General features: G+C 39.1%; 1 protein-coding gene across 4 annotated transcripts in view; it reads left to right on the top strand.

The window, feature by feature from the left end:
- LOC110461842 (BTB/POZ domain-containing protein 17-like) overlaps positions 1 to 22,126 on the top strand; it is a 31,806-nt gene that overhangs the window by 3,409 nt on the left and 6,271 nt on the right. The window contains exons 1-2 of one of the 4 annotated variants that reach the window (XM_021515540.1): positions 9,717 to 9,910; positions 16,037 to 16,251. In XM_021515540.1, the coding sequence (XP_021371215.1) occupies positions 16,213 to 16,251 (39 nt within the window). In that variant the 5' untranslated portion in view covers positions 9,717 to 9,910; positions 16,037 to 16,212. Of the gene's footprint in view, positions 1 to 9,716; positions 9,911 to 16,036; positions 16,252 to 21,091; positions 21,826 to 22,126 lie in introns of those variants that run through there. The other 3 variants (XM_021515541.1, XM_021515539.1, XM_021515538.1) reach the window with 3 other exon arrangements.

Raw genomic sequence — 22,126 nt, 5'->3', positions numbered from 1 at the left:
AGTGTCTGGTCATCCAATGGGATTTGTTGGTTGAGGAACTGATCACGATGAGACCACATTTCTCTTGATGACAGACCACGATTACGAATTCGGGTATTGACACGGGCAGTCGCCAAGGAAAGAAGTAGTGGTGTCACTGCTCGGCATACTGGATCTTGGCGAAGAATTTCATCTTCTAACTCCTGAATAGCCCTTTCTGCCACAGGGTTCTTGTTGATGTTCTTCGGGTTACCAATTTCAATCGCCAATCGATATTGTGTGAGTAGTTCGTCACCTACTAGAGCTTTGAATCCTGGAGCGGCATCGGTTCGTACAACGGCAAAAGGACCATCTAATGGACTGAGTGGAATGCACAGACGAAGGAGACCCTCCCTAAGCGTGTCTCGACGTTCATCCTCAAGTAGCATAGGTGAGGTGTATGATGTAACACATTCCCGCACAAGGAGGATGAATTGACGTTCACGTTTGATGACATCAGCAGCAAACTGACTGCCCACTGTTACCGTGGGATCAGTTGTACTCTGGGTTGCCAAGAACGAAGGGGTTTTCCTCAGGGACGCGCACTGATGACAACTGTCAGTGACACGGTGGATAGCACTGTCCATGTCTAGAGCGTATAAATATCTGTTGACCACGGACTTGAGTTGATGATTGCTGGGGTGTCCTAGCTTAATGTGAAGAGCTGTAAGTAGGCCATCGAGAACCTGTCGTGGAACGATGATGTTATCTGTCACTTTTGAGAACGGAATGTTGCGTTTGACGACCAGTAGTCCATCCTTTGAGAGGGAAGCAACATTGAGATATCGTTTGACGTCCTTAACAGTTGTCTGCTTCTTCGATGGACGAGTGCCTTGTTTGAGATGGGCACAAGTGCGGCGCAAGTCGCCACACTCCGATTGAATACCAAGCCAGGCTGACCGACTGAGGAAGGGCATTTGAGCAGTTCCGTTAAGGATCTCATCAGAACAGATGCTGCGCACAACAGAATCCGTCTTTAAACTCACAAAAGTACATACCTGACATGTTGGGTCTTCACAAGAGGGGGCATTACGGCTGGCAAAGTCAGATGGAAGAATAGAGGAGCCAGCCACGTGTCGAATTGAAACTTGGAATCGGCTGGCAGTCGACAAGAACGTAGTTACACGTGGACTAGCGGAGAACTCCCCTCGACAAAGCTTTTCGAAGGCTTGAACGCATGGCTTACTGTCGGTAAGGATACAAGTATTGAGGGCAGACTGAATTATATATGGTGAAAAATGTTTGATCGCAGCTGCAATAGAGAGCGCTTCTATCTCGCATGGAAGCCACCGAGTTTGGTTCTTCCGCAATTTGGCACTGAAGAACCCGCCAAGCTCAGTTTTTCCCTCACGTGTGACATAGAGAGTAGCTCCTAGACCAGGATTCTTTACTGCACCATCAGTCACGATCCAGAGCTGGTCCTGGGGTCGAGGCAGTGTGATAGTACGGTTGGATAACAGTGCTTTTTGTGCTTTGTCGAAAGCACAGATCAATTCGTCTGACCACGCAATGCTGTCCTTTGACTCGTGTCCTGCTACTGCATTATCGAGGGGTGAAATAAGAATCGAGCAGTCCTTCATAACTCTTGCCAACACTTTGTAGGCGCCGATAAAAGATCGGAGACCAGAAACATTTGAAGGCATCGGGCATGTGGATAGGGTAGATATCCGATGGGGACTCGCACGGATTGTTCCGAGGCACCATATCCATCCCAATATGGAAGTTTGCTTGGGAGCTATCACAGTCTTTGTTGCAGAGAGACTCAAGCCACTTTGACTTAGTGCTCTCAACACATCTGTCCAGTTGTTTAATAGCTCCCCCAGGGTGTTACCACCACAATAAAGGTCATCTGCCACTTTCGCGATACAGCCCTTTTCAACAAGACCACCAAGTACTCGGCATGTTAGCTCTTCAAGGGCGGTTTCAGAACCAGGCATTCCCATAGCACATCTTGCGTAGACTCGGACGCCCTTGAATGGTGTGGCTACCCCACAGTACTTCATTGAATCCCGCGACAACGGAATCTGGTAAAATGCCTTTGTAAGGTCTGTGGCGATGATGTATTTCCATTGCGCAATCTGGCGGAGGGTGGAGTCCACGTCTGGCATAAGGGATGGCTGCGGTTTGGCATAGCGACCGACATCTGCAAAGGCGGTAACCAGACGGAAACCCCCATTTGGCTTCTTAATCAAGAATGATGGGTTCACATACTCAACAGCGATGTTGACGTCTTCTGGTCGTTTAAATACACCTATACCCTCCAGCTCGTCGAATTTCTGTTGAAGCTCGCCCAGTTGGTTTCGGGAGTACTGGGGTACCCTCCCCTTTCTCTGGGGGTGCTGAACGGGCCCCATATTTACATGCGCCTGGAAGGGGCCTACTGCACCATTGTATCCAGCAAATATCGGGTTGAAAACCTCATCAAACTCTTTAAGAACAGTTTTAAATTTTGCCTTCATGTCACATGGCATGATGTTGTCAGGATCAAGGTTGACAAGATCAGAGTGATGAGCTGTTCTTGGACATTTGGATATTTTGGGTGACACAGGAGCGTCGCCCGAGGCTGAGTTGTCTCGGGCAGTAGATCCGGAAACATACTCAGTAGTGGCGAAGGATACAATGCAGCAACATCATTCCTAATCATGAGCACTACAGACTTGCCGCTGCTTTTAAGATGAAGCTGAAGTTCAGTGACAGTTACTCTGACCCACCTCTCCATCTAACCTCCAAGAACCATGTTGGCACTACAAGGATTTCACACAAACAGCATTATAATACTCTACTGGAGAAATGGTATGCATTTAATATGATGCTAATATCAATTATATCAGTATAACTAATTTGACAGAAACATTATTTTATATTTGAATTGATACATTCACTTAAACCAATTAGCAATGTTTTCTTTACAAGTAGGTCAATGTTAAATTTAGGTACCAAAACATCTAGAATTTGACAGGCCTAGCCCATGGAAACCACAGTGACTCTGTGAATCTGTGGTATATACATAGTAATCCAAGTCTTTGTAATTATGAATATAATTTTGCACAATTAAGGTTTCACGATACAAGCACAAATTTTCCATTTTGTTAATTGTTTTTTTCTCTCATACCATCTAGCATGAAGTGTCTGTGAGGCTATGCCACGCTTAAATGGAGGAGAATCAATTAAGTTAATTTGGTTGAAAGACCTTGACACACTTTCAAGGTCAGTGGTATCTGTATAATACTGGAGGACCTAGATTCCAGGGTGGGAGGACTGCTCCTGGAATTGAAGTGGTCAATGATGTAGTTATAAAGGTTTCTGCATTAGACGTTTTTACCACATCTTCTGAGAGGTTGGTCCAGTCATTGGTGGTACGTGGGAAAAATGTCAAATTTGTTGAAATTTTTAAATGCCTTCTGACTAACCAAAAGGTAAAGGGTCTTTATATGATATGCACGTAAGCATGCTAGGATAAAGTGCTATCAAGTTTGTTCAAAAGAATGACATTTGAGCCACTTTTAAGGTCATTGGATCAATTATTTAAAAATATTTAAACAATCTATTATGAATAATCATGAGGCCAAGAATCTTTGCAAAAAGACAAGAATAAAACACAAAGCTTAATTCTCAAACAAAATAATGAGAATTAAAAGATTATTGATCTCAAATTATCGGGGCGAAAATACAAACTAATGAAATGGCAAAAATCAGCTGCGGTAAATTTGCGATATAAAAAAAATGTCTTCTACAGAGTTCCTTCAGAGCCAAAAGCAAAATATAATGATGATTTGTTCAGCCCATATGGAAATTTCCAGTATTTATGCTTGATATTTACACAAAATCATTCTGGTCCCTGAATAATGAATTTTTAAATTGCAGTCAGAGACATACAATAGTTTACCTGAAAATTTATTTAAATATCAATTTGAATTTCAAAGCAATAAATATTTAAGTGAGGTCTGGCGTTACACTACTTGGAACCAGGCCAAATAAACATTCAATATTATATACCAAATTATATTTCACACCCTAGAATTGCCCCATTTCCATAAATGTATTGGGTTATTGATTGATGATTTTTGTGATGGCTGTGTGTAGCATTACATAACAAGTTTAGGTTATGAGTCATTATTGCCAAGTTTAGGTGAGTTATGGCCCTTTGAAAGCGGACATTTTATATACCAGGCAAACTGTAGCTGCAGCAACTCCTAAATCTAAAGGTTCTGATATCCTTGGAATGTGTTCCGACAAAATTGAAAGATCTATATGTGTGGATGATACAAGTAGATCAGTTTTATCCTTTGATTTACATCAAAATAATTATGTGACAGCCTAACGGTAAAACTGACCTATTTTGAAGTCAGGTGTCGCTCCTTTATAACCTTTAATGGACAGGTATCAAACCTAGGTCACTTTCGTTTGTCACGATCTGAACGGTTGGACCAGAGTTGTTCATTTATGAAATAATGTCAGACCTTAGTAACCTGATGCTGCTTTCAGACTAACTTTGAAAAAGCCTTTCAAGGCCTGCATAAACATTTGCAGGTCCACAAGGATAACTATCCAAAAGTGTTACATTTAAACACAAACAAACCGGTAGCTCTGCATAAACGAACAGGCCCTAGAGATTGGACAGTTTTAGGACACCACCTGATTATGGTGGGCTGTTATAATTCTTGTTATTGCTATCTCTCAAAAAGCCCTATCAGGAGGCAATATAAATAGTTATTCCAGACAATGTCTCTAACAGGAAGCTATATAAATAGTTATACCAGACAATGTCTCTAACAGGAAAGGTTTGATTCGTAGTTGTGCATGTTTCATTGGGAAACTATATAGAAAGACAAGATGAACGCCAAGCAGCAAGTTTGAATCATGCAGGTAAAGTTCGTTGTCGCTTTATCTCAAGAAGTTTTTAGTAGACCATTTTCAATTTGGAATGCAGGTTTCCCTAGCTTTGTCTGTTGTTGTGCATGTTTCATTTTGACAGATCTTTCTCAGATTTCTTCAGCCTCAAGCTGATTGATGAGAAACCTGTCTTATTTATTATATTACCCATTTCTAGTTGTGTAACTAGGTCAAATGAAAGGACTCCATCTAACCTAGTGTTATGAAGTTTCAATCAAAAGTTACCACGAGATACATTTACTGTTGACAAGACTATCTATCCAGCTGATCAGAGAAAAGATCAAACCTACCTAGGACTGATGAAGGTCGCACAAATGGTTGGTATCAAGATCCCTACATGAAACCAATCAAGCAGCTAACACCATTTTGTCATGCCATATTCCAAGGGCGTAGAGAAGATGTATCAGAAGTTGAACACTTGGATTGTGAAGATCGGTAGATGGGTTTTTTGGTCACGTTTTCGCTGTGGTTTGAGATATTGAACTGGAAATTGGTATGGTGCTTCATCATAATATTTTGAGCTGTGTCTGATTTTCTTCCTTTAGTTAAGTTATGTCTTTTTAATTTAGCCCAAGTCCCTCATTTGGTTTGTCATATATATTTTCCGCAGCGTATCAAGACACAGAATCCCTTTTTATATGTTTTGGCCATATCCTTCTAGTTATTTCACCTATAACACTCACCAGACTGGCTAATCTTATGTATCTTAGGAAGGTGAAGCGTCACTGATATAGGTTCTTGTGCCTGGCTATATAATAATAATAATAATAATAATTTGATCTTCTTATTTACCGCTCTATTACAACCTAGTTGGTAGGTCGTCTCAAAGCGGTTCACAAATTATTATCTGTGGTTATAGGGCCTTTTGCAACAAGCCAATATCTTTCTCAACTCCCTGGGGAGCGTACAGCCAGTGCTGCCATTTCGGCGCTCACAGCTAGCATTCTACAATTTTTCATTTTTAAATACCAAATTTTGTCCGAGGCATTCACCAAACTTGTTAATTGTACCTATGTATTGTGGGATGTTTATTAACTCATTCACCCCTGAAGTTTGATAATAAATTATTCCAACCTTTGAATTGGAAGAGTTCAAGTGTGTCTTCAGGGGTGAATGAGTTAAGCCCGAACAACGATGACATAATGACTATAGCCCGGAGGGGGACTAAAGATTTCTTTTAATACTTTGTCTTTTTTCGTACATGTTTAAACTAATTAGGTTATTTGTATTAGCATTAATATCAATGTATTTGTATACTTGTTTGTGAACAAGAATTTCTTTGTAAACTGGTTTTTGATTAAATAGTATTTTTAAACATAAAAAACACACTCCAGGGTTCTTAAACCTTTTTATTAGGTGTATTGGCATGTATTGCTATCAGTAGGTATTTTAACCGGAATAATTGTCGGTTCTCCATCACAGATTTAAAAAATGTGTTCATTGTTGATGGATCTGTGTATGTATTGTATTTGTTACGGGTGTAGAATTTCACCTGTAAGAGTTTAGTGATCGTAAGGCTTCGTACTCTGTTCGTGTCATGCTTTGCGGTTCCATTATAACTCCTCAGTACATTCTACGTTGTCAACACTCACCAGGTACAGGGAAGTTTTTATGTCTAACTCTACAGTTTTGCCAATAATGATAGAAATATATGTATCATGATTGAACAAATATTTTCAATGTTTATGCTGCTATGAACTGATAAAATCCATATATCATGAAGCCCCCTACATGTATATAGCAATGTTAATAAACACAAATGATTTCCATTCCTACAAACATGAATGTTAACAATTTCTGTTCAGTATATATCCTTTTGACAGCGATTGAATATGTATATATACTAAGGACTGAGTTTCAAAAATCTTTCGGTATTCTTTTTTCTTGTTTCGTCAACTGTCATGGATATTAAATAAGATTGATTAGCCGTTGAAATCAATCAAAACAATCCACTGACCGATTGTGTAACGTGCGGTCATTCACCCATCCGGCCACTGACCGATTGTGTAACATGCGGTCATTCACCCATCCGGCCACTGACTGATTGTGTAACATGCGGTCATTCACCCATCCGGCCACTGTCCGATTGTGTAACATGCGGTCATTCACCCATCCGGCCACTGACTGATTGTGTAACATGCGGTCATTCCCCCATCCGGCCACTGACCGATTGTGTAACATGCGGTCATTCACCCATCCAGCCACTGACCAATTGTGTAACGTGCGGTCATCCACCCATCCGGCCACTGACCGCGCTCAACAGGCTGAACTAGTTTTATAAATGCCATTTCATCTGGTAGTGTATATTTGCAGCAGGAATGTAAAATTGGGTAAGCAGATGTATCAACAATGATATATTTACATTTACCTATATAGTATAGATACATTCTGCACAGATTTCATCTTTCTAAAAGTCATGGAAATACTGAAATGATATAACATCAATACTACAAGCACTGTTTTACCCAATTTCTCACCAGTCTTGCGTCTCCCAAATCTCTGTGTTCTTACCATACGTTCATTTATTGTTATAGGATCCCAGTGGAAATATCCATTGTTGTTGTTCTGTGTATCTGGGGCGGGCAGTTTTATTCTTTATGTATGTAAGTCACTTAAGCCTCCAATCAAAGTCCGCAATTTTTCTTGCTGTTACATAATATTTCTCAATCTTAAAATTGTTTTGTACTATATAGTATATAAGTACAAGGAGGATGAAATGTAAAATACCGATGACATCATTGTTTATCTGAATTATTTCGTGACAAGGAAGACCTCTGTCAATGACGGGAATGTATTTACAGTATCCTACTACATGGTGTCTTACTCAGATTACAGGATATCCTGTAATACAATACAGCCATGTTGTCCTGTATCTGTTGCCTATTACAGTGTGGAATGACACTTCCTTCTCAACAAGTAAAACTGATGTCTTTTTGTAGGAGTTTTTTCATTCCTTTGTCAAAATTTAGCTTTTCCTTTTGAACTTTATTATGCAGAAGATAAATTGCAATTGTCATCCTTTTCCTGGTTCCTCATATTTTATTTTCATTGAAATTGGTTTCAGTATAAAGCTGTATGCTGTTTTTTGAAGACATTAATTTTAAACTATTGACCAATGATTTAAGGACTTTCCGTAAATTCATGTCCCACGCCGTGAGACTTTATCGTAGGTGAAAATCCGTGAGATGCTGTCTCACGCCGTGAGTTCTGGCATGTATGCCAATCCAGCAAGCCTTGGTTAGAATGGTACTGTACTGTCAGTTTATAATTAAGAATCGACCAATCGAAACAAGCCTTGGTTGGATAAGTTAAAAAACCTAACTTTATTTATTTTACAACAATTATGAAACAAGTTATTTCAACTTATATTCATCACTCTTGTTGGCCCAGATGTTATGGCCCTGTCACACTACGATGTTCTCACCAGCGTTCGAGTAACGTGTTATGAAACGCAGAGGAACGTCGGTAACGTTAGAAACAAGTTACAAGAAAGTTAGACGAGCGTCGGCAAATATTGGGGAACGTCGAGGGACGTCGGCGAACGCTGAGGGTGAAAAAATTTTTTTGGGTGTGCACAAAAATTCACTACGTTCTATCAAAACGCTACTTACGCGTTAGAGGAACGTTACACGAAAGTTGGCGGGCATTACTCGAACGTTACTTGAAAGTCAGGACGTTCCCTGGACGCTAGGCGGATGCCGGCCCATCAGGGTCGAGTGTCCAGCGTGTGGCTAGCGCTTGGGTAACGCTTGCGTAACGCTTGCGTAACGCCTGTGTAACATCCGTCGAACGTCTGTCCAGCGTGTCGCCAATGTTTCTCAGCATTCATCAGCGTTCACCGAGCGTTATTAACGCTCATGTAATGCTCTTTCAACGTCTTCCTAACGTCTGTCAGCGTTCCAGCGTCTGTGTAACGTCCATGTAACGTCCTTGTAATGCGCCTGTAACCTACTGGTAGAGTTCAGGAGCATTTGGTAGCCACTTGACATATATAAGGGGCTTGCAGAGGTGTTCGAACCCCGGCCGCCTTGGTGAAAGGCAAGTGAGCTATCCACTGCGCCACCCGACCACCCTATAGATTAGTTAGAATGATACTGTACAGTCAATTTGAAATTAAGAATTGACCAATCAAAAAAAAGAATTTGTTAGAATGGTATTGTACAGTCTATTTAGAATTAAGAATTGACCAATCAAAACAAGCGTTGGATAGAATGGTACTATACAGTCAATTGAAGAATTAAGAATTGACCAATGAAAATGAACGTGGGTTAGAACCAAACCCAACAGTCAATTACCTAATTAAAGGAAACCTTGGTTAGAATGGTACATGACAGTCAACGAACCCAGTCAGAACAAGAGTGCTTATATATACATGTTCTGAACTACCTTTTTTTGTCAGCTATTTTGGTACAAATAGCTGGTAATTTGGCTGGACGTCCCTTCATACATGCTCCAAAACCCCTCATTACATAAAAAGGCAGATGCATCTTATGAGTCCCGTGCTTTGTAAAACTGTTTTATTTTAACTTATGGATCTGAAACCAGGGATATCTTGCATGCATGCAGACCCTATATGTGACATTAGACTTGTTTGTTAAGTGATTTCTATAAAACCCCAGTTAATGGACATGCTGTTGACAGTCAGGATGTATCAGTGTTTTAACACTTGGCTTTCTGTTACTGTCTGATAGAAGTTTGTTTTCTGCCATAGGTAAAGTGTCTGCTTCCGTCTGATACCAGGCCTCACTACAAATCACTGCGTTAGTACAAGTGTGGAGTGTATTTATTGTTAGTGTGGCCTAAAACAGCATAGAAACAAGCATTTGGAGCTGGTCATCAGCAGAGGGTAGCTGTGGTAAACTCAAATTCTGTTTGGTGATGGACATTAATTGACCCTCATGTGGTAACCTGTCTGAACCAAACATTGCTGTGACCAAGATTTCTCTTCAAGACAGTCAACCTTCCTGATGTAAAAAAGAAGAGGACGTCTGAACTGAAGGTTGGGTTTGTATGGGTTTCAGACTTGTACATTTAGATCAACCAATATTTTGGTTCCATGCAAAGATGCATGTAGGTCATGCTAGCAAATATAGCATGTCAGTAATAATTGTTGCTGACCTCATTTGTGTAACGATTGTAGCGAGGAAGATGCAGCAGGACATGGCCGGTTGACCTGTTATGGGGTCAACCCTTGTTTCAAGTACTAAGTACTGGCTGTATGCTTGGCAAGGGGATACCCAAACCTCGGTTGTAAATAGTGTTGTCTCCGCAGCAAAGACTTCCTAAACAAAGAGGAGCTTTGTACTGGGACTTGGTAATATAATTTGGATGACCAGGTTGCTCAATCGGTTAGAGAATCTAATAAATCCATATAGAGTTTGAAGGTCCTGGTTCAAGTCCTAGTCTAGCTCTGTTGCATTTTCTTCCTCCTGTTAGAGACATTGCCTAGAATAACTATTTATATAGCTTCCTGTTAGAGACATTGCCTGGACTAACTATTTATATAGCTTCCTGTTAGAGACATTGCCTGGAATAAATATTTATATAGCCTCCTGTTAGAGACATTGTCTGGAATAAATATTTATATGGCCTCCTGTTAGAGACATTGCCTGGTATAACTATTTATATAGCCTCCTGTTCGAGACATTGCCTGGAATAAATATTTATATAGCTTCCTGTTAGAGACATTGCCTGGTATAACTATTTATATAGCCTCCTGTTAGAGACATTGCCTGGACTAAATATTTATATAGCTTCCTGTTAGATACATTGCCTGGTATAACTATTTATATAGCTTCCTGTTAGAGACATTGCCTGGAATAACTATTTATATAGCTTCCTGTTAGAGACATTGCCTGGAATAACTATTTATATAGCTTGCTATAGATGTATGATGCAGTTCATGACTCTAGATACTGCACTCATTACTACTGGTAGGTCAGTATGTTAATACTGTTTTGATGACATCAGGGAATCAAGTAAATTAGTGAAATATCTAGAATCCAGATTCTGGGAAGGTCTAATTTAACGTTAAAATCCCTTGTATAATTTACTGTATGATCAACTTGCCTGGGTCTTACATTTTGATGAAAGGTTGTCTCTAGTAAACTGAAGTTGTATTTGGCAAAGGGGGGCTACTCATGGTAGCCCAACTAGTAAATTCTTGTCTTATGCAAGTCCTGTTATAAGAGCGTCTCATTTTGTGGTACAAAGATGGTGGTGCTTAAACTGGGGATGTTTAATTTGTAGTACTAATATAAATTAGAAGTGCTTAAATCTATGGTGCTGAGTTGGTGGTGCATAACTTTGTGGTGCTATGTTTGTGGTGCTTAACTTTATTAAGCTAAGTTGATGGTTCTGTGTTCTCTTGTAGATCGATTGATGGAAAAAAAATCATCCATCTATGACTGAATAGGTTATTAATCAGGCTTGGTCATTGATATATACAAGTCTGATAACAAAGTGATCAATGTCAGGGTCAATATCTACTGGACATTGAGGGCATGTGTCTGTCAGGTGAAAAGTTCAGGTAATTATGCTCAATCCCCTATGTACAGTATCTTGTCAATCAGAGATATCACCCTATATCTAGGTAGCAATGTAATTTATCTGTTTGCTTGTAATGTTGCTGTTAACAATTTTTCTGTAAATGATCCTGGCTGGAGAATGAGGGTGAGTGTTTAGTGATCCTGGCTGGAGAATGAGGGTGAGTGTTTAGTGATCCTGGCTGGAGAATGAGGGTGAGTGTTAAGTGATCCTGGCTGGAGAATGAAGGTGAGTGTTTAGTGATCCTGGCTGGAGAATGAGGGTGAGTGTTTAGTGATCCTGGCTGGAGAATGAGGGTGGGTGTTTAGTGATCCTGGCTGGAAAATGAGGGTGAGTGTTTAGTGATCCTGGCTGGAGAATGAGGGTGAGTGTTTAGTGATCCTGGCTGGAGAATGAGGGTGAGTGTTTAGTGATCCTGGCTGGAGAATGAGGGTGAGTGTTTAGTGATCCTGGCTGGAGAATGAGGGTGAGTGTTTAGTGATCCTGGCTGGAGAATGAGGGTGAGTGTTTAGTGATCCTGGCTGGAGAATGAGGGTGAGTGTTTAGTGATCCTGGCTGGAGAATGAGGGTGAGTGTTTAGTGATCCTGGCTGGAGAATGAGGGTGAGTGTTTAGTGATCCTGGCTGGAGAATGAGGGTGAGTGTTTAGTGATCCTGGCTGGAGAATGAGGGTGAGTGTTTAGTGATCCTGGCTGGAGAATGAGGGTGAGTGTTTAGTGATCCTGGCTGGAGAATGAGGGTGAGTGTTTAGTGATCCTGGCTGGAGAATGAGGGTGAGTGTTTAGTGATCCTGGCTGGAGAATGAGGGTGAGTGTTTAGTGATCCTGGCTGGAGAATGAGGGTGAGTGTTTAGTGATCCTGGCTGGAAAATGAGGGTGAGTGTTTAGTGATCCTGGCTGGAGAATGAGTGTGAGCCAAAAACTGTTTCGTTGATTTGTCTGAAGTGTTTAATATAATGTACATTTTAGTGCTATTAAAACTGTTATCGTAATCTATTTAGAGCTGTTACTTTAGTTTGACTTTTGTTCGAAATCATCATCGGTGTCATATTAACTTTATACACGTATCAGTAATCATGTGTAACCATTGACAACGACTTGTAGGTTTGGGCGATAAAAATTGGTTCCTCAGAAAGAGACATTCATCTATGAATTCAACCGTAAAATGACATAATTGATTCCCAAAGAATTATGGGAGTGAAATCATTGACAGTTGTTATTTATTGAGTAAGTTCATGCATGATTTCAATTGACTATGTAGGACTTTGAAAGTGTACTAGATAACCTTTTAAAGGGAGACAGCGTGTCCTACATATAAGTCTACATTTGTATATAGATGTTTCCATTGTTTATTGATGTATTTTACCTGGAGAACCCTGACAACAGGTACTGTATAACAGTAAAAGCTGACCTAACCCCAACTTTTAGTATGCCCTCTCAGAAACAAACCAAATCAGCATAGTGGATGTGTTGGCAATTTTTGACAGTCCTTAAATCTGTAAATCTGTATATCTGTATGACATTTTGTCTCTTGGTTCGACTGTGTTTAGCTCCATTCTGAGGTAGACTTATAGCATAAAGCAAGGCAAAAAAAAGTGACTCTGAGACTTACAAATTTAGGGAACGTCTCAAAATCATTTTTCTGCTCCCTTGTGTTTTGTACCTAAAGTTACCTCCCCTGATGTCCTTTACAACCTTAAATGACCTTAGCTGTACATGTTGTACCACTGCAAAAAGCTGTAACAAAGTACTCTTAACCGCGTGAGCTACCAGGTCAATTGAAGTGTCCTAGTCTTACTGTACTACTGTTATTTTCAAACAAAAATTAAGGGGAGGTTACTCTACATAGGAAAACCTACGGTGCAACGAGACAGGGTTTCTTAATGAAATTGTCAATTTAGTCAATAGGGTGTCGACATTGTAGTCAACATGGTGTCAGCATAGTGTCGACATTGTAGTCAACATGGTGTCAAAATTGTAGTCAACATGGTGTCAGCATAGTATCGGCATTGTAGTCAACATGGTGTCAGCATTTTAGTCAACATGGTGTCAGCATTGTAGTCAACATGGTGTCAACATTGTAGTCTACATGGTGTCAGCATGGTAGTTAATATTGTGTCAGCATTGTAGTCAATATTGTGTCAGCATTGTAGTCAGCATGGTGTCAACATTATAGTCAACATGGTGTCAACATTGTAGTCAACATGGGGTCAGCATGGTAGTCAACAGTGTAGTCAACATGGGGTCAGCATGGTAGTCAACAGTGTAGTCAACATGGGGTCAGCATGGTAGTCAATATTGTGTCAATATTGTGTAAACATTGTAGTCAACATGGTGTCAGCATTGTAGTTAATATTGTGGTCAACATGGTGTCAACATTGTAGTCAACATTGTGTCAACATTGTTGTCAACATGGTGTCAGCATGGTAGTCAACATAGTAGTCAACATTGTAGTCAACATGGAGTCAGCATGGTAGTCAATATTGTGTCAATATTGTGTCAGCATTGTAGTCAGCATGGTGTCAACATTATAGGCAACATGGTGTCAACATTGGAGTTAATATTGTGGTCAACATGGTGTCAGCATTGTAGTCAACATGGGGTCAGCATTGTAGTCAACATGGTGTCAACATTGTAGTCAACATTGTGTCAACATTGTTGTCAACATGGTGTCAGCATGGTAGTCAACAGTGTAGTCAACATGGTGTCAGCATGGTGTCAAAATTGTAGTCAACATGGTGTCAGCATTTAAGTCAATATTGTAGTCAACATGGTGTCAGCATAGTATCGGCATTGTAGTCAACATGGTGTCAGCACTGAAGTCAATATTGTAGTCAACATGGTGTCAGCATAGTATCGGCATTGTAGTCAACATGGTGTCAGCATTGAAGTAAATATTGTAGTCAACATGGTGTCAGCATAGTATCGGCATTGTAGTCAACATGGTGTCAGCATTGAAGTAAATATTGTAGTCAACATGGTGTCAGCATTTTAGTCAACATGGTGTCAGCATTGTAGGCAACATTGTAGTCAACATGGTGTCAGAATGGTGTCAACATTGTAGTCAACATTGTGTCAACATTGTTGTCAACATGGTGTCAGCATGGTAGTCAACAGTGTAGTCAACATGGTGTCAGCATGGTGTCAACATTGTAGGCAACATGGTGTCAGCATGGTGTCAACATTGTAGTCAACATGGTGTCAACATGGTAGTCAACATGGTGTCAATCTTGCGATGTCTATGGAAGTATTTTTAAACCTATACAGCTTGGTATCAAATACTGCAGTGATTTTTAGTGTATCAGAAAAAATCTTTCATCGCTTTTCTTCAAAATCTTAGACAAAGTGAGAGAGACCTACTGACCTTTATTTGGCCAGAGAAAGGACACACTGCACTGGACACAACCCAGAAAAACTGGTCACTTCACTGTCCAAATAGTCAAGGCTGATGGTAGCTAGTAGTGACATTACTGTAGTTTCAAAACAGTACAATGCAAAGTCAAATTCAGAACTTGGTAAATTTGTTTTAATAGGACAGGGGGGCAACAATCTGGCGTTGTAAACAATCTGACAGTTTACACAATCAAAGATGGCGGGTTCGCAGCAAGACAAGGATAATGATGAAGTACACTTGAAGATTCGCCGTGATATGTGTGTGTGACATGTGAATTTCGATGTTGGGTTTTTCTTAACTTTTATTTATAGTTTCATTGCTACAGGTCAAAATTCTCTTTATTTAACTTAATTATGGGTGAAAGAGTTTGACATTTTAAGTCCAGTGTAGTAGACTTTATATTGTTTTCCCTATCTCACTATTAGATCTGTATAAATGTCTCAATAACCCTGATATCTCACTCGCCGATCTGTACAGGGTATTGTCAGCTTCATTAAAGCTTTTAGTAAAATTTTCAATTGAAATTTGGTAAAAATTTTGAGTAAAAAAAGAAGAATTATTTTTGTGTACATTATCTGAGAGTGATCTTTTTGAATCCCAGTACACTTATTTTTCTTTTTAAGTTTTATGAATTATTAATATATCAATTTTCAAAATTAAATCTTCATGTGTTTTTAAGTTGACAAAACTGGACTCAATTAATGATTGTATCTGTGATATGATTTTCTCTTCATTGTATGGCCATTCATAAGACAGGAATTTTTGCATTATGAATCGGAGAAAAAAATGAAAAAAAATGAAAAAACGATTAATTTTATTTCTTGCTACATCAAAACCGGATTTACAACCTTTTGGTGTTTGATTATCAAAAAACATTCTCGGGGAATTTATTGTAATTTAATAGGTTACCAGTATGTTTTTTTTTCTATAGATGTAAATATAGGTGTTTTATCATGTTTGTTATGAGTCATGTATGTAAATATACTTAATTGTTGTCCCGCATCAGTCGTCGCTAAATATTACTGTAATTGTTGCACACTTTATGTCCTGATGTAACCCAGAACAGACAAGGGTCTTTGTGTCCCTGCACCATCGACCACCTCAGCAGCTGGCACCATATGTCCTTTGTGATCTTTGATTGAAATCACTCAAGCGTGAATTAGAGGGGGTTTCTTTGTGTATTTCAGAATGGACGGAAGATCAGCTGACGGTATGACGAGATTGCCACAGATTGTTCCTGTGTCCTGATCGATCCAATATCAACAGGAACCCAGAGTTGAACGTAATAAGGAGATAGCTGTGGGCTACAGCGACAGTTTTACCTGGTGCTAACGAGTGTCTGGATGGGTGGACAGTGACAGGTATGGTGTACATACAAGAGTGTGTCTACACTGTGTATCGGGTAAGATCACACATCGTGATTTTCTCTGTTGTATCATTTGTGTAAATCATGCGTTATAAGCTACAGATTCATATCTCATGTACCTTTTGGGATTCAATGAAACCTGTTTTTACTGACACCTTAATTTAAGGACAACCTATAATTCAGTGAAACTTGACTTTACTGACACCTGAATTTAAGGACATCTTAAGTGAAATACAGTGACTCTATACTGACAGTCCTCACAATACTATGAAATCTGACTTTTGTTACACTTGACTTTAAGGACATCTTGTAATACATTGTATACAGTAAAACCTGACTTTCCCAATACCTGTCTTTAATAAATACAATAAAACTTGACTTTATTTATAACTGCCTACTGCCAGTTAAGATGTGCTTCAATATAGTATTTTGTGGGATTGTTAGATTTGTCGTTCAAAGGCTGATAGCTTAATTAGTCATTAACCAAAAGTTTTGATATGATTTAAATGTATTTACGAAATATGTTGCAAACTTTGAAATGGTTTTGTATTTATCTTGATATAAGTATCTAAAAACCTGATACATGTTATTTTAATATCGTAATCTTAATTATTCATTAACTGAAAATTTGATATGAGTTACATGTATTTCCGAAATAAGTTTTCAAATGATTCTGTATTCTAAATATAAGTATCTGAAAAACCCGATGCATGTAATTTTGATGTCTTAATCTTAATTTGTTGCCTCATGAAAATTGACATATTCAGACATATTTTCAAATTGTACTTTAAATATTTCAAAATAAGCAAATGTATTTATATGTATGTGAAGTTTCTCATTCTTTCTCTTTTTTTACAACGGGTTTCATTTTGAATTTGAGAACATAACACTGTTATATGATTAAGTAATACAATTCTGTGTCATATTCCTAAAGTTAAAATAAGGTTCATACTACAGTTTCCATTGTCTGGACAAGGAAAAAATCATCTTTGTTATTATCTTTTTAAAATATGTTCTTCCTTGTTAAAATATGTGTTTCATTTTTGTCATAAAACATTTTTGAGTTTTTGGTCGTAACATTTTGGAAGTCCTCTACATGAAATTTGGGTCATATACCCGTAATATTGTTTCTGTCTGTCCATCTTGCTGTCTGTTCATCCGTCCTTGGTACTGTGCGGTCATCTCTTTAATTAGTGTCACAATATTTGTTGTCAAATTGCCATGTTCATATCCATTCTTTTTCCATTTTATCCATTTAATGTGCCATATCATTCATCAAGTAAAAGCTATCAGGGTATATGTATATCTACCTATGAGGCATTACTTACTCAAGGGAGATAACTTGTCATTGGTAAGATTTTACCTGTCAAGGTCTAGGAGACTAGAAAACACCTCCGAGTGTTTTTCATGTGATGAATGCATCGACACTTGTCACATGACCAGTCGACAGTCACATGACAAAATGTCCCAGTAGGTTGCTAGGAGCTTATAAGTTGTAGGGACTTGGTGCTGGACATCAGTGACCTGTCATGTTCTCGTTTGTATAGTGTTAGCATTCCTTGTCCCTATGTATCAACACCTTACCAATCTATAACTTATAATGTTAGAACTTAGGAGTTGTTTTAAATGTTTCTATTTGTATCAACACCCTACCAATCTATAACTTATAATGTTAGAACTTAGAAGTTGTTTTATATGTTTCTATCTGTATCAACACCTTACCAATCTATAACTTATAATGTTAGAACTTAGGAGATGTTTTAAATGTTTCTATCTGTATCAGCACCCTACCAATCTATAACTTATAATGTGAGAACTTAGGAGTTGTTTTAAATATTTCTATTTGTATCCTGGAGGATCTGGATAAGTTCCCTTCCTGTGCTTGTCTTTGAATTCAGCTTGTGTGTGATGAGAATGTTTATAAAGGGATGTTATATTTTGAAGGAGCCGTGTCTAGAATCGATAATGTGTCGGTACTGTAAATCTTAAGTTCTTTTCTGATCTGTTTCTGATGAAGAAATAACAGATTTATGTAGATTTTCAGTTTTCCCCATTATGTAAAAACTGTTTCAAAGAACATATACACATAGCCTCTGTTTATTACTTGAAGCTAACAACATAGGTAAACAAACACTGCTGTGATTAATTAACAAAGTGGTGAACAGGTACAAAACCCTGGAGGTGAGAACGTGATTTATACAGACTTCATTATCACAGCCACTATAAACAGTCTGGAGTCCAGTCATCTTGACAGTAAACAACAGACGGATGGACGTCAATCTTACTGGACATCACAAACAGACAGATGGACATCAATCTTACTGGACATCACAAACAGACAGATGGACATTGATCTTACTGGACATCACAAACAGACAGATGGACGTCAATCTTACTGGACATCACAAACAGACAGGTGGACATCAATCTTACTGGACATTACAAACAGACAGATGGACATCAATCTTACTGGACATTACACACAGACAGATGGACATCAATCTTACTGGACATTACAAACAGGCAGATGGACATCAATCTTACTGGACATTACAAACAGACAGATGGACATCAATCTTACTGGACATTACAAACAGACAGAGGGACATCAATCTTACTGCACATCACAAACAGACAGATGGGCATCAATCTTACTGGACGTCACAAACAGACAGGTGGACGTCAATCTTACTGGACATTACAAACAGGCAGATGGACATCAATCTTACTGGACATCACAAACAGACAGATGGATGTCAATCTTACTGGACATCACAAACAGACAGATGGACGTCAATCTTAGTGGACATTACAAACAGACAGATGGACACCAACCTTACTGGACATCACAAACAGACAGATGGACATCAATCTTATTGGACATCACAAACAGACAGATGGACATCAATCTTAGTGGACATCACAAACAGACAGATGGACGTACTGAATTATAGGATGTTAGCTGTCTGATGGTCCTCACCCTTGTGGTACTGAATTGTAGGATGTGAACTATCTGATGGTTCTTACCTTGTGGTACTGAATTGTAGGATGTAAGCTGTATGATGGTCCTTACCCTTGTGGTACTGAATTATAGGATGTAAGCTGTCTGATGGTTCTTAACCTTGTGGTACTGAATTATAGGATATAAACTGTCTGATTGTCCTTACCCTTGTGGTACTGAATTGTAGAATATAAACTGTCTGATGGTTCTTACCCTTGTGGTACTAAATTGTAGGATATAAACTGCTGACGGTTCTTACCTTGTGGTACTGAATTGTAGGATGTGAACTATCTGATGGTTCTTACCTTGTGGTACTGATTTGTAGGATATAAACTGTCTGATGGTTCTTTCCTTGTGGTACTGAATTGTAGGATATAAACTGTCTGATGGTCCTTAACTGTGTGGTACTGAATTGCAGGATATTAACTATCTGATGGTTCTTACCTTGTGGTACTGATTTATAGGATATAAACTGTCTGATCCTTCTTGCCTTGTGGTACTGAATTGTAGAATGTAAACTGTCTGATGGTCCTTAACCTTGTAGTACTGAATTATAGGATGTAAGCTGTCTGATTATTCTTTACCTTGTGGTACTGATTTGTAGGATATAAACTGTCTGATGGTTCTTACCTTGTGGTACTGAATTGTAGGATATATATGTCTGATGGTTCTTACCTTGTGGTACTGAATTGTAGGATATAAACTGTCTGATGGTCCTTAACCTTGTATGGAACTTGTATGGAAAACTCCTCCTTAACTAACAGCTGGATTTCATTGAAACTTTGCATGAATGATAAGTATCTTATGTAGTTGTGCACCGGCATTTTAATTTGGGATTTGGACCCTTTTTGATGGAGTTATGCCCCTTTTTGCGAAATACTTGTCCGCACAACTCCTCCTTAACTAACAGGTGGATTTCAGTGAAACTTTGCATGAATGATCGGTATATTAGTTAGCCTTCAGCTTACAGTTCTAGTTGAAAAGGATTTGTTTGTTTAATAAATCAGTCGCAGTGCCTCTGTGTCAGTGAAATACATTTCTGTATTCTGTGTTGTGTATCCTATTGGATAATTGAATAGAGAAACAAAGTGGCCTGCTTTGTTTACATTTAATGTGTGACAATGCTGATATAAGCTTCTGGCAAGAGTTAATAATAAATAAACACAAGTGTGTCGTGAGTTAATTTATCTGTGGTGTGTGTATTCTGGGCCGGAAGGGGACAGGTACATTTGATACAGTGATTATTTATGATGTGTGGTTAGTAGACCCAGAAGGGAACAGCTACTGTATAGTGTTTGGTAATACACAGACACCAACTCATCATCTCTGACAGGTTAATAGACGCACAATTAACCTGTGTGAAGTGGTAGGTACTGGAGCTAACTGTTCAGGACCTGTTAGACCAGGAAAGACAGGTATTACAGATACCTGCTCTTTGTTTCTGATGTAAGACAGGAGAAAGTCTGCCCTCACAAATTGGGTGACAAGTCAGGAGAGAGACCTGCTCTAACAGACTCAGATTGTAAGGAGAGAGATCTGCCCTCACAGGGAGAGATAGTCAGGAGAAGGATCTGCCCTCACAGACAGATATTTAGGAGAGAGAATTGCCCTCACAGAGATATTCAGGAGAGAGATCAACCATCAAAGACAGAGATATTCAGGAGAGATATCTGCCCTCACAGACAGAGATAGTCAGGAAGGATATATGCCCCCACAGACAGAGATAGTCAGGAGAGAGATCTGCCCTCACAGACAGATATTCAGGAGGGTGATCTGCCCTCACAGACAGATATTCAGGAGGGTGATCTGCCCTCACAGACAGATATTCAGGAGGGAGATCTGCCCTCACAGACAGATATTCAGGAGGGTGATCTGCCCTCACAGACAGATATTCAGGAGGGTGATCTGCCCTCACAGAGACAGTCAGGAGACAGACCTGCCCTCACAGCCTGGGAATATAAGTCAGGAGACAGACCTGCCATTGATGTTTATAAGAAACACCTATTTCTGACCAGGAGTCTACAACTCTTTCTTAATATACCAGTTTAAAAGGTTATAATTTATAGAGGAAACCGGTTTTCATCCTAGTAAAGTGCTAAAAGTAAGCCTTTTCTCAGAGAATACTCCATGGACGTATGGGCACGGACAAAAGCTCTTTGTACCTCTTTTTGAAGTCCACATGATGAAGCAAAATTCTTAGTACCTGTGTAGGTGAACGGCCACAGGGTTATTGGTTGTTTTGGTCAGATATTAATTCGGAGTGTTTATTTTCTGTGGGGTTTGGTGAGCTGGACATCCCTTGTGCTGTGTATATGTGGGATATAAGGATATATATTCAGGGACGTTTTTAAAGCCGAGGAATTTGATAACACAAGTTAAACTTACACTTTGCTAGTGTAGACTTGAGTATCAAGTAAGGATCAGGTGATACGGGTCTGTGTGGAGTGTGTATTGAGGTCAGGTATTCAGTTCTTACGTCATTTCTGAGGTGGCATTTTACTCCACCTGTGTATACCTGAAGTATGTCTGATCCTAATCCAGACTTAGAGGTGGCAGGTGAGGTAGTATCACCTGTACAGGTTAACGAGGACCAGGAAAACAAAACAAAGGTAATACAAATATTGATCATTTATATTTTGTAGTTTCTAGGTTGTCTGAGAGTGATTCTAAGGGTCGACCTGTCTCTTATTTGGTGAAACACTTTTACTTGAAATAAAAATCAATATTCTTAAGATATTTTGAAAATATGGATACTTTTCTAACAGTGGTAGTTCTGGATAAGGGTTTTATCTGTGAAATCAATTGATGTATCAAAATAAGTGTCTAAACATACATATAGATAATGACCAAAGGATGACCATTGGTCAGTCGGTCCTAGCTACAACTGTGTAAGTAATCTATTTTTATACA

The sequence above is a fragment of the Mizuhopecten yessoensis genome, unplaced genomic scaffold, assembly GCF_002113885.1.
Source record: "Mizuhopecten yessoensis strain PY_sf001 unplaced genomic scaffold, ASM211388v2 scaffold10687, whole genome shotgun sequence".
Lineage (NCBI taxonomy): Eukaryota > Metazoa > Mollusca > Bivalvia > Pectinida > Pectinidae > Mizuhopecten > Mizuhopecten yessoensis.
This window is presented reverse-complemented; position numbering and strand designations above follow the sequence as displayed.